We start from the raw sequence: 12,087 nt of genomic DNA on the forward strand, positions 1-12,087 counted from the left end.
TGGGGCACAGTGTGGCAGAGGCAGGAAATTCAGCACCTTTGGCGACCTACGAGGAATTCCTGAAGGCTGCAGCCTTGGGAATACTCCAGTTATAAGCGTTATTTTGTTTTGAGGATCGGAGCAGCCTATTTTGAAGTTATTTCTCATGAGAGGTTAGGGCTGGAAGGGTCTGTATCACTTAGGGTGTAGTTTTAGCTGCCAGGAATTGGAAACCAAGCCAAAACGACTTAGTACTAAGGAAACTTACTGTTTCAAGTAACAAGAAGCCTGGGCACAGGGTCGATTCCAAGGCTGCTAAGTTCAGAGGCTGGACAACCGCATCAAAGGCCCACCTTTCAGTTCATCTGCCCTCAGATGGCAGGCCTCACGGTCACAAGAAGGCTGCCTGGGCTCTGGACATTACAGACGGGCCCAACAGGGACAGGAACAGGAGACGAGGTCTCTTCCTTGTGTCTCCTTTTAAGAGAGGGAAGCCATAGCTAGATGGCCCTGCAGGTTCCCCTCAGGTCTCCTTCCTAAACCAATCCTGGGAGGTCCTGAGTGAGCCGTGACCACCAGGACTGAGTCCTGATCCCGGCGCAAGCCCAGGTGACCAGCATTGGAGACAGCGCACGGGTTAGAATGTGGACTGTGGCGGACACTCTGCTGTTGCCGCGGCCACCACAGACACATTTGGGTGCTGAGGGAGTGAGGCCGTGGGGGCTGGGAAGGGACCGGTGCATGGGGGACAGCAGGCGAAGGTCACTCGGGAACCAGCCCAGCTCTGAGGCTGCGGGCAGGTTGAAAAGGGAGCCGGACGGCGACCCCCATGGCCTCCAGAGCTCTGTGTACGAGAGCCGGCGGGTCACAGGCCCCGAACGCCAGGACCTGGACAATGCAGAGCTGGGACCAGGAGACCCAGAAGAGGAGCTTCCTCCCGAGGAGGTGGCCGGGGAGGAGTTCCCGGAGACCCTGGATCCCAAAGAGGCACTTTCTGAGTTGGAGAGAGTCCTGGACAAGGACTTAGGAGAGGACATTCCTGAAATCAGGTGGGCACCGGGAACGGGTCTGCCTGGGAGCGGTGGGGTAGGGCTCAGCCCCCTGGGCGCAGGCCCCCGGGCATGCGAAAGGGTCGTTCCTGGCCACTGGCCTGGCTTGCTGCTCCCGAGGGGCCCGGCCCTGCCGAGTCAGCCCAGGCGTGGGCTGGTCAGTTGGCGGCCAGCACCCCTCACTGGGCCCTGAGGCAGACACCAGCAAACACTCCCCTATCCGGTGGCAGGAGGTGGAGTAAACAGCGCTGACTTTGGAGTTAGGCAGACTGAGTTCAGGTGCCCAGAGTTCCGAGTTTAGGAAGTGATGGCCTCAAGTCAGACAGAGAGAAAAGGAAATGGGAAAAAAAAACTCCCAACTCAAAAGTTGAAGCCATTCTAAGCACCACACATGGCTAAAAGGTTTTAAATGGTCGGGAGGAACACGTTTTGGGTGAACTAACGCTTCAGCGAATCAGCACTGGGGGCAGTGATTTTGGGCAAGTTGCCGGAGTGTCCCCAGCAAGGCGCGCACTCTACATACCCCTGGGACTCGGCTCCCGTCCTCCCTGTGCTGTGGTCCCTGCACGTGCCCACGCCCAACCTGCCCCCTTCTCACCGTGGTCTCCGTGCCGCCCAGGGAGGTTGGCCGCCCAAGAACAAAGCGGCAGCCCTGCCCTCACAAGACTGTGCCAACCTGCAGAGAACACAGCAGGGGTGTGAGGGGCTTCCGGGGAGAACATGGGAGCCAAGAGCTGCGTCGAGCAAGGACAGGGCAGATGTCCTGGCATTTGGCATCTTCGCCTGCTGCCTGTTTCCCTCCCACAGTCTGTGAGCTTTCAGGGAGGCAGGAGCCGCTCTCTTTAGAGGGTGGTTGCCCCTCTGGGGCCTGGCATACAGTAGGTACTTGATAAATGTCTGTGAGCTGAGTAAACATTACCTTAGTACTCACCAAAACAGCCCCACCAGGTGGGAGCTGGTCTCACCTCCAATTCACAGAGGAGGAAGCTGAGGACCAGGGGAGACAGGTGACCTGGACAGGTCTTCCAGCGAGCAGTGGAGCTGCGGTTGGTCCAGGCCTTCGTGGTGCCAAAGTCCTCCCTCAGGGACCCCTCGCGGGAAAGGAGAGGCGGGTGGGCGGGGTGAGTGCAGACAAAAGGTGCTTGAGCAAGACCCACGCTTCTCTGGGCTCCCAAACGCATCGGGGTGGGAAAGCAGCTCCAACTTTAATGTGGAATTCTCCCAAAGCCGACTGTCCATCAGCCAGAAGCTCCCCAGCACCACCATGGCCAAAGCAAGGAAGAGGAGGAGGCGGAGGAGGCTCATGGAGCTGGCAGAGCCCAAGATAAACTGGCAAGTCCTGAAAGACAGGTGAGGACACGCCAGACCACGGCCTCGTGGGGGCAGCGCTGGGGGCCTTCTCGGCGCCCTTCCCGGGCTCCTCCTGTCCCCACTGCTCGGCTCCCCTCCCCCAGCTGCCACCACATCCAACAAACTTAGGGTAAGTGGGGTTGGCCAGTTAAGCAGGCGGCCAGACACTGGGACTGGCTAGGGAACTGCGGCCCTCGTGGGCGGTGGCCAAAGGAGAGTGAGGAGTTTGGAAGCAAACGGGAGACCCAGGGCAAAAGGCAGTGGGGCTCGGACCCTGTCTCCTCGCAGGAAGGGTTGCTGTGGTAAGGGGTATGCCTGGATTTCCCCACGCAAGAGGAGCTTGCACTTCTATCTCTACTGGTAAGTCCAGGGCTGTCTCCTCCATCTGCCTATGCTGGGGGACACGTGTCAGGTTCCAGGGGACCCCTTCACTCCAGCCACCCTCCTCTCTCCAGGGAGGAGGCTCAGCGGGGGCTCCTCAGATGTGGGGCTCTCCACCCTGGTGACCTGGGTCTGCTCCCAGGAGATGGCCCTGGGCCCTCTTCTTAGCTATGCTGCTCCCCCAGCTACCTCCTTCTCTGGACATCAGCCTTGCTAACGATAATCCACAAGCCCTGGCGGCCCCTCACTGTCCTTCTCTGGCTTACCGCCTCTCCCAGCAACTCCACACTCCCCCCTTGGCCACCCTCCCGGCAGAGACCCAGGCTTGTTTCCGGGCAGGGCCAGGGTTCTCTGCCTCCCTTGCCCTGAGCTGCCCGCTTATTCCAGGCCCTCTGTGTACTGGACGGAGCGGTTCCTTGAGGACACCACCCTCTCCGTCACAGTGCCCGGTAGGTGGCGCCCATGCCTGCTGAGGCCCCTGCCCCTGGCTGCCAGCCTCCGGGGAACCTGCCCCGCCCCATCCAGATACTTCCGGCCTCCCTTCCCCCATCTCCTCGGAGCCTCTGTCCTCCCCACTGGAGTCTGTCCCCTGAGGAGTCAGAGCTGAGACTGGTCCTAGGGGTGAGGGGTGTGGGGAACACTCTCCAGGACAGGGCCAAATCGGGGCAAGAATTTACAAAAAGACCCTTTGCTTTCCTTTCCACGAGGATTTCCATGCTTTTCTTGAGAGGAATTTGGTATTGGGATATCATAGACACCTTCAAATTTGACACTCTGAGAGTTCCCCATAGAGGAGAATAACAGTCCAGTTCTCTCCTGTGCTGTTCTCACTTTAGACCCACTGTCATCAAACCCCAGGCTTGTACTAACTTCAGAACAAAACCCATTTTCCCAGCCTGTGGGTCCCTGGATCTGTATTGAGCCCCGTTGAGGAGCCATGGTGCTGAGCTGCTGTTCCAGCCCTGCCACTCCCATCCGGTATCTGAGGAAGGAGCTTCAGGCCTCTGAGCCCCATTGTCCCTAAATCAGGGACAGCAAGTCTTCTCTCTGCAGGGTGTCTGGCCCCCAGTTGTCTCTGCCCACAGTTCTTGCAATTCAGCCTCCTGCCCAAGCTCATGAAAAGCTGAATTCCACATGCAGAAGCCCCTGAGAACTGCAGGGTGTTTACGCTGGGGTTCACTGACTCCGGTTCCCATTTTGCATAGCGGTGTCCCGCCGAGTGGAGGAACTGTCTCGGCCCAAGAGATTCTACCTGGAATATTACAACAACAACAGGTGGGGGAAGGAGGGCTGGGTGGGCACGCAGAGGGCAGAGTTTGGCAGAAATGCCTTATTCTCCCCTGACAGGATGCAGCGTGGGAAAGGGTCCAGGTCCTAGCCCTAGACAGCCTGTGTTCAGGCGGGGCTGGCCTGCTTCCCAGCCCACATCCCCAGCGGGCTGCTTGGCCCCTTGCAACCGCATTGCCGGCTGTGGAATGCTGGTGGTGGAGGGCACCCGTGAAAGGGGATTTGCACATTGCCCGACAGTTCGTGCTCAGATGTTATCACCATCGTGACTGTATCTTGTTTACTCAAAAAAGGTAGAAATTGTAAGACACATTAGTATTTTATGTACAAAATTCTTTCTTACCACTTAGAGCCCCTGTGCTTGTTCAAAGTGACCTTTAGTTATTTAGACACAACATATTATTACCCATCTTTATGCAGGATATGAAGGAAGGCACAGCTGAAGTAGACAGCGGAAGTGTGTCCAACTGTTTTGAACCACTTCTGACACAGAGACGTTGATGTGGGTGTTGCACACACTGTTCTCACGCCTGTGTGCACTTTTTAACGCCAAATCATATCGTAACCTGAAGACAATTTAAACTGCAATTAAACAACTCCTGTAGAAGCAGCAGTGCAGATCACATGAACAGCTACATCTGAGCACACACACAGATGCAGCCAGATGTAGCCATGACACTTCCGCCACCTGGCTGGCAGCACTCGTAAGCTGCATCCCAACCTCAGACCTGTTCAATGTGGAGACCCTGCCTTAGAATCAATGAAATGCGGCTTTATTTCCGGGCAGAGGCGTAGCTGAGACCTGATTTTAGAAGGCACAGCCCGGGAGCTCAGCTGTCCTTCGCTTTCCCCAGCTTTGCATGGCAACCTCAGGCCAAACACTTTCATCCCTTGGGTCCAAGTGCTCACCCCAGGCTCTTGACGATGGGGGTGTGTAGAGAAGGCCTGGGAGGAGCTGCCATCCCAGAAGGGAACGGAGAAGGCCTGGACCTGAGGGTGGACGTTGCACATTGAGCAGAGACAACCCAGGGAGATGGTAGCTCTGTACTTGAGAACTCTTAGAAATTCTTTATGAATCCCTGTTTGGAGGCGCTTTCAAAACCCACCACTCTCCCAGGCTCTCTTAACCCCAGAAACAGAGGAGCTGGGAAAGACAGACAGACACACACACACCTCTCCCCGCCGAGCCGCTGGTCTAAAATTGGGACCTCCCCCAGGACGACTCCTGTCTGGCCCATTCCTCGGTCCTCCCTGGAACACAGAGCGTCGAGTCGCCTGAAGGAACTGGCCGCCCCGAAGATTCGTAGTAACTTCTGGAGCATGCCCATGTCTGAGGTGGGTGCCCCGTGCCCCCCGCGGCTCACCCCCGCCAGGCGGGCTGGGACCCGGCAGAGAGTGAAGGAGGCTTTGCCTTTGGGAGTCAGGGGAGGAGGAGATGCGGCACAGGGCAGCTGCCTTTGTCCGGGAGCAGCTTTATTTTGATCTCTCACTGTCTTCAGAGCCGCCCAGCGGTCATCCTTCCCGGCGCTTCAGCCCGGGGTGGATCCCAAAGCTTCCAGCTCACACTCAGGAATTACAACAGTCTTATCTCAGGTGTTCAGAAAGCTCTCGTCTCTCGCCCAGCTCGGGCCGGACACCTGGCCGCCGGCAACCACTGACCTCGCTCTAAGCCTGTAGCTTTCGCTCTTCGAAAGTCTGAACCGCGCAGCCTGCGGACCTGACCCGGCTTCTGCCGCCCGCCCGCTCTGCATGTGAGACTCTCGCGTGCGTCGGTAGTTTATTCCTTGTCATCGCCGGTTCACTTCCACAATCTGCCGATCCAGGCACCCACTGAAGGGTATTTGGGTGGCTTCCAGTTTAGGACCGTTACAATAAAACTGCTGTGAATATCTGTATACGGCTTTTTGTGGAGGTGTAAGTTTCCATATCTCCAGGGTAATACCCAGAATTGGAATTTCTCAGTTACTGGGTATATCTAACTTTTAAGAAACTGACCAACGGTTGTCCAAAGTGACGGCGCCATCTTGCATTCTCCGGGGTGGGGGGGATTGAGCTCAGCCTCTCCCCGTCCTGGCCGCCATCTCGTATTCTCCAGTCAGGGATTGAGCCCAGGTGCTCCCCATCCTGGCCGCCATCTCGCATTTTCCGGGCGGGGAGTGGGAGGTCAGGTGCTCCCCATCCTGGCCGCCATCTTGCATTCTCTGAGCGGGGATTGAGCTCAGGCTCTCCCTGTCGTGGCCGCCATCTTGCATTCTCCAGGTGGAGATGGAGCCCAGGAGCTCCCCATCCTGGCCGCCATCTTGCATTCTCTGGACAGGGATTGTGCTCAGGCACTTCCTCATCCTGGCCATGTTGCATTCTCTGGGCGAGTAGGGGGAGCTCAGGCGCTCCCCATCCTGGCCACCATCTTGCATTCTCCAAATGGGGAATGAGGTGAGGCAATCCCCTTCCTGGTTGCCATCTTGCATTCTCCGGGCCAGGAGTGGGAGCCCAGGCGCGCCCTATCCTGGCCGCCATCTTGCGTTCTTTGGGCTGGAAGTGGGAGCTCAGGCTCTCCCCATTGTCAGGCCTCTGAGCCCAAGCCAAGCCATCGTGTCCCGTGTCTTGCACGTATACATCCAGATGGCCTGAAGTAACTGAAGATCCGCAAAAGAAGTAAAAATAGCCTTAACTGATGACATTCCACCACTGTGATTTGTTTTTGCCCCACCCTAACTTATCAATGTACTTTGTAATCTCCCCTATCCTAAAGAAGGTACTTTGTAAATCTCCCCTAACCTTGAGAAGGTTCTGTGTAATTCTCCCCACCCTTAAGAATGTACTTTGTGAGATCCACCCCTGCCTGCAAAACATTGCTCTTCACCGCCTATCCCAAAACCTATAAGAACTAATGATAATCCACCACCCTTTGCTGACTCTCTTTTCGGACTCAGCCTGCCTGCACCCAGGTGATTAAAAGCTTTTATTGCTCACACAAAGCCTGTTTAATGGTCTCTTCACAAGGACCTGTGTGAAACCCATTCTGGCCACCATCTTGCATTCTCCCTGTGGGGAGTGGGAGCACAGGCGCGCTCCATCCTGGCCGCCATCTTGCATTCTGTGGGCGGGGAGTGGGAGCTCAGGTGCTCCTCATTCTGGCTGCCATCTTGCATTCTCCGGGTGGGGAGTGGGAGGTCAGGCGCCCCATCCTGGCCGCCATCTTGCATTCTTCTGGTGGGGAGAGGGAGCTCAGGCTCTCCCCATTTTGGCCACCATCTTGCATTCTCCAAGCGGAGAATGAGCTGAGGCGATCCCCTTCCTGGTTGCCATCTTGCATTCTCTGGGAGGGGAGTGAGCTCCGGTGTGCCCCATCTTGGCCGCCATCTTGCATTCTCGGAGTGGGGAGTGGAAGCTCAGGCGCTCCCCATCCTGGCCGCCATCTTGTGTTCTCCAAGCGGGGAATGAGCTGAGGCTTGCCCCATCCTGGCCACCATCTTGTGTTCTTCAGGTGGGGAATGAGCTCAGGTGTGCCCCATCCTGGCCGCCATCTTGTATTCTCCGAGCAGGGAGTGAGCTTAGGTGCTCCCCATCCTGGCCGCCATTTTGCATTCTCTGAGTGGGGAGTGGAAGCTCAGGTGCTCCCCATCTTGGCCGCCATCTTGCAGTCTCCAAGCTGGGAATGAGCTGAGGTGATCCCCTTCCTGGTTGCCATCTTGCATTCTCTGGGGGGGAGTGAGCTCTGGCGTGCCCTATCCTGGCCGCCATCTTGCATTCTCCGAGCAGGGAGTGGAAGCTCAGGCGCTCCCCATCCTGGCCGCCATCTTGTGTTCTCCAAGCGGGGAATGAGCTAAGGCTTGCCCCATCCTGGCCACCATCTTGTGTTCTTCAGGTGGGGAGTGAGCTCGGGTGCTCCCCATCCTGGCTGCCATCTTGCATTCTCTGAGCGAGGAATGAGCTGAGGCGATCCCCATCCTGGCCGCCATCTTGCATTCTCTGAGCGGGGAGTGGCGGTTCAGGCGCTCCCCATGGTGGCCAGCACTCGGTGGTGGTGCCCGCTTGCCTGCTTGTTGGTTTGTTCATATGATTATTCCTAAACGTTTTGGCCGCTTCTCGCGTGGCATTAACTTCCATTTCCCTCACTGTGTGTGGTCACATCTTCTCCGTGGTGGTTTCTCAGACCCCATTTGGGAAGTTTAAAGTGACACCATCTCTCCCATAAAACCTCAGGAGAAATTTCTAACAGACAAGAACATTTTAAAACACGATCCCAGTAGCACTGATCACACTAAAAAGTGAACAATGGTTCCGTGATACCAACATGCGCAGTCCATGTTCCCTTTCCCACTTGTCTGAAGAACGGCTTTCTGCAGTTGGTTTGGATGAATCAGGGCCTGCCCTTCCAGGACCGGAGCTCCTTGAAAGCAAGACTGAAATGGAGTCTCGCCACCTCAGCAGCCCGGCCTGAGCTGTGTGAATGGAGGCTTCAGGGCTGGTGGGAAGAGAGGAGGCCGGAGGGAGCCAGGGAGGGAGAAGACAGATCATTGAGTGGGTGCTTAAATTGTAAACACCACAATATCTTTGCTGAGAGATGTGTCTGTGATTTTTATGGGGGAGCAATTTCAAGAAGAAAGGGACTGAAATTTCACAGTGACCTTTGAGGATGGTTTCATTTCATTCTCTGCCTCCACGCAGGCTCCAGACAGAGTTAGGACCAGCCAACAATCACAGACTCTCAGGTAACGCTCCAAGAATGGATGGACAGGAGCATGTAGTTAGGCGTGGGTCGGACACCTCCACTTCCCTTTTAAGGAAGAAAACATTTCAGCAGCTGTCCTCCCTCCCTCCCCAGAGGCATCGGGAATGGCCAGTTCCTCTTCCAGAAAAGCATAAGTGGGAGACGTGTGAAGCGGTCCTTTGCCTACTCAGTTATTTTGCAGGCGGACTCCTACACACGTGTACGGGAGCCAGCCTGGTGAAGGGGAACAGAGTGCCTATGAGGCGAGGGGAGGGAAGCCCGCTCCAGTTTAAGGGTGTCTGAGCGCCGCCCAGTACTCAGTCTCTGCGTAGGCTGGTGCAAAGTATCAAAAACACACTTTCAGTGGACCATGGGTTTTCTGGAAAATGCCAAGAATGTGTGTGTAGATGGGGTCTTGCTATGTTGCCCAGGCTGGTCTTGAACTCACGTGATCCCGCCACCTTGACCCCCCCAAAGTGCTGCCACTGTGCCGGCCACTGCTGAGAATTGATTTGGGGAACAAGGGTGCCACGTTTGTGGGTGAAACGTCTGCAAGGTCTCCCACCTCGGCCAGCACTGCCGCACTGTCATCGTTTTCATACCCTGTCCCCTAGGTCGTGTTTTGTGGTTTTCGTGAACATAAATGACTCTGTCTTGCTTTCCCTCATTACCGTTTTCTACAGCAATTTGTGCCGATTTATGGAGAAAAAAATGGTCTAACTGCTGGGTTGCCCTCTCTTGAGAATATGCTGCAGTCAGCTTGTGCAGCTCCCAGCGGCCGGGCGCCCGGCTCCTTCCGGGGTGTGTGCGTGGTAACAAAGCTGCAGGGAACATCCCTGCACCCGTTTCCGCGGGTCAGGTGCAGGAGTCCCTGTATGTGGCGGTCACCAAGCCTGTGCGTGTTCAGCTGAACCTAGTGGACGAATTGCTCCCTGAGCTGCCTGTACTAGTTTACTCTCCTTCCAGTCATGCATGAGAGTCTCTCACCAGGGCTTGATAATGTCAGACTTTTTCATTGTTGCCAAATTTGTGAGTGTGGAGTGATATTTTGTTGTTTTAATTTACATTTGCCAACAATTGTTGACATTACATTCGTCAAAAGACAGGATTATTGACCATTTGGGGTTCGTCTCCTGTATCATTTGCTCAGCCCTTTTGGGGTTTTTTTGGTTATTGATGTGGAGGAGCTCTTTATACATGATAGTTACTAATCCTTTCATGAATACATTACAAACCAACTTCTTCCCAGTCTGTCTTGTGTCTTTAGTGTTGCTCCTGGGGTCCTTTTGCTCCAGGACCCACGAGGCATCATGGACTGTTTTACGTAATCCTTCTATTTCTCTTTCCAGGTGTCCCAGGTGTCCAGGGCAGCCCAAATGGCAGTCCCCAGCTCACGGACCCTCCAGTTGTCAAAGCCGAAGGCCCCAGCCACCCTGTTGGAAGAGTGGGACCCCATGCCAAAACCCAAGCCACATGTGTCAGACTATAACCGCCTCCTTCACTTGGCCAGTAAGTAGGTGCCTCAGGCTAGGCATTTCCTGATGTCCTGTCCAAATCCCAGGGGACACCTTATACCTCTGCCTAGAGTGGGCAGAGGGAAGCTCTCCCCCATGAAAGAGAAGCAGGAATCACAGGGACGTGTGGTCCGGAAGCAGAGGGTGTTGTCTGAGAGGGTTTTCTAGCAGGAAAAAAAGATGTAGAAGAGAAAATCAGGGTGCAGAGCAGGGGCCAGAGAGCCACGCTAAGGGACAAAGGCAGCTTTAACATGGGTGTTGGCCTGACTCCGTTCCTGTCCTTTAAAACAAATTGAATAACCATTTTCCTCAACGACAAGGGTAATGTGTGTGAATTGCCAGAGAAGGTGCTTGGCCATTTAGGTTTACTCTTCTATGTCGCCTTCCCAGGTTCCTGCTGCCTCGTGTTTTGGGGTTGTAGATTGAGAGCAGCTCTTTATGTAAGATGGTTATTAATCCCTTGTTGAACACATTGCACGGTAACTTCTTCCCAGTCTGTGTCTTGTCTTTTAACTTCGCTTATGGGGACTTTTCTTTGTTTATTCATTCATTCTTTCATCCATTCCCTTGATATCTGTGAAATGATGAGTGGAATGAGTGGAAACAGATGAGTGCTGATGCAGCACTGCCTTACACCGTCCTGCACACACTCGTGCTCACCACACACACACACACAGAGTATAAACATCAATACACTGGTACATGCACGCACTCATGCTCACCACAAACACGGTGAATATAAACATTGATACACTGGTACACGCACACACTCGTGCTTACCACACACACGGTGAGTATACACATCGATACACTGGTGCACGCACTCATGCTCACCACACACACACACGCTGAATATAAACATCCATACACTGGTACATGTACACACTCACGCTCACCACAAACACAGTGAATATAAACATTGATACACTGGTACATGTACACACTCACGCTCACCACAAACACAGTGAATATAAACATTGATACACTGGTACATGCACACACTCGCGCTTACCACACACACACAGTGAATATAAACACCCATACACTGGTACATGCATGCACTCACGCTCACCACACACACACGGTGAATATAAACACCCATACACTGGTACATGCATGCACTCATGCTCACCACACACACAAGTGGTGAGTATAAACATCCATACACTGGTACACGCACGCATGTATACATACATCCATGTTTCAAATGTACATATAAATATATATCCGTGTGTGCATGTGCATGTGTTTGTGCATGTGCGTGCGTGTGTGAGAGAATGACGGAGGGTTGAGGCTTCCACCCACTCATAGTTGGGACCACCTTTTTTTTTGAGACAGAGTCTTGCTCTGTCGCCCAGGCTGGAGTGCAGTGGCGAGATCTTGGCTCACTGCAACCTCTGCCTCCTGGGTTCAAGCAATTCTCCTGCCCCAGCCACCCAAGTAGCTGGGACTACAGGAGCCTGCCATCACTTCTGGCTACTTTTTGTATTTTTAGTAGAGACAGGGTTTCACCATGTTGGCCAGGCTGGTCTTGAACTCCTGACCTCATGATCCGCCCACCTCGGCCTCCCAAATTGCTGGGATTACAGGCGTGAGCCACCGCACCTGGCCAGGAAGCAGCATTTTTAAAACGTGAAGCAGACGAGCAAATGAAGTGCACTGAACTATGTGGGGTTAGAGCAAGAGTGTGGGTGTTTCTCCGTGTGTGCTCACACTTGCTATGTGGTGGGGGTAGAGCGAGTGTGTGGCTGTGCTGTTTCTCCGTGTGTGCTCACACTTGCTATGTGGTGGGGTAGAGCGAGTGTGTGGCTGT

At 54.6% G+C, this 12,087-nt stretch overlaps 1 protein-coding gene and 1 long non-coding RNA gene across 3 annotated transcripts in view; one reads left to right on the forward strand and one right to left on the reverse strand.

Moving 5' to 3' along the window:
* LOC131382588 (uncharacterized) overlaps positions 1-454 on the reverse strand; it is a 4,258-nt gene extending 3,804 nt beyond the window's left edge. Inside the window, exon 1 of the long non-coding RNA XR_009212151.1 lies at positions 248-454. This is a non-coding gene — a long non-coding RNA (uncharacterized LOC131382588). The remainder of the gene's footprint in view (positions 1-247) is intronic.
* A 266-nt stretch (positions 455-720) lies between these two features.
* Positions 721-12,087, forward strand: part of LOC116463966 (testicular haploid expressed gene protein-like) — a 15,175-nt gene continuing 3,808 nt past the window's right edge. Inside the window, exons 1-7 of one of the 2 annotated variants that reach the window (XM_032147259.2) lie at positions 721-1,028; positions 2,256-2,378; positions 2,667-2,738; positions 3,147-3,208; positions 3,965-4,034; positions 5,264-5,381; positions 10,110-10,269. In XM_032147259.2, coding sequence (XP_032003150.1) covers positions 721-1,028; positions 2,256-2,378; positions 2,667-2,738; positions 3,147-3,208; positions 3,965-4,034; positions 5,264-5,381; positions 10,110-10,269 — 913 coding nt within the window. The remainder of the gene's footprint in view (positions 1,029-2,255; positions 2,379-2,666; positions 2,739-3,146; positions 3,209-3,964; positions 4,035-5,263; positions 5,382-10,109; positions 10,270-12,087) is intronic. The other variant, XM_058434937.1, reaches the window with a different exon arrangement.

This window comes from Hylobates moloch, unplaced genomic scaffold (genome assembly GCF_009828535.3).
Source record: "Hylobates moloch isolate HMO894 unplaced genomic scaffold, HMol_V3 SCAFFOLD_105, whole genome shotgun sequence".
NCBI lineage: Eukaryota > Metazoa > Chordata > Mammalia > Primates > Hylobatidae > Hylobates > Hylobates moloch.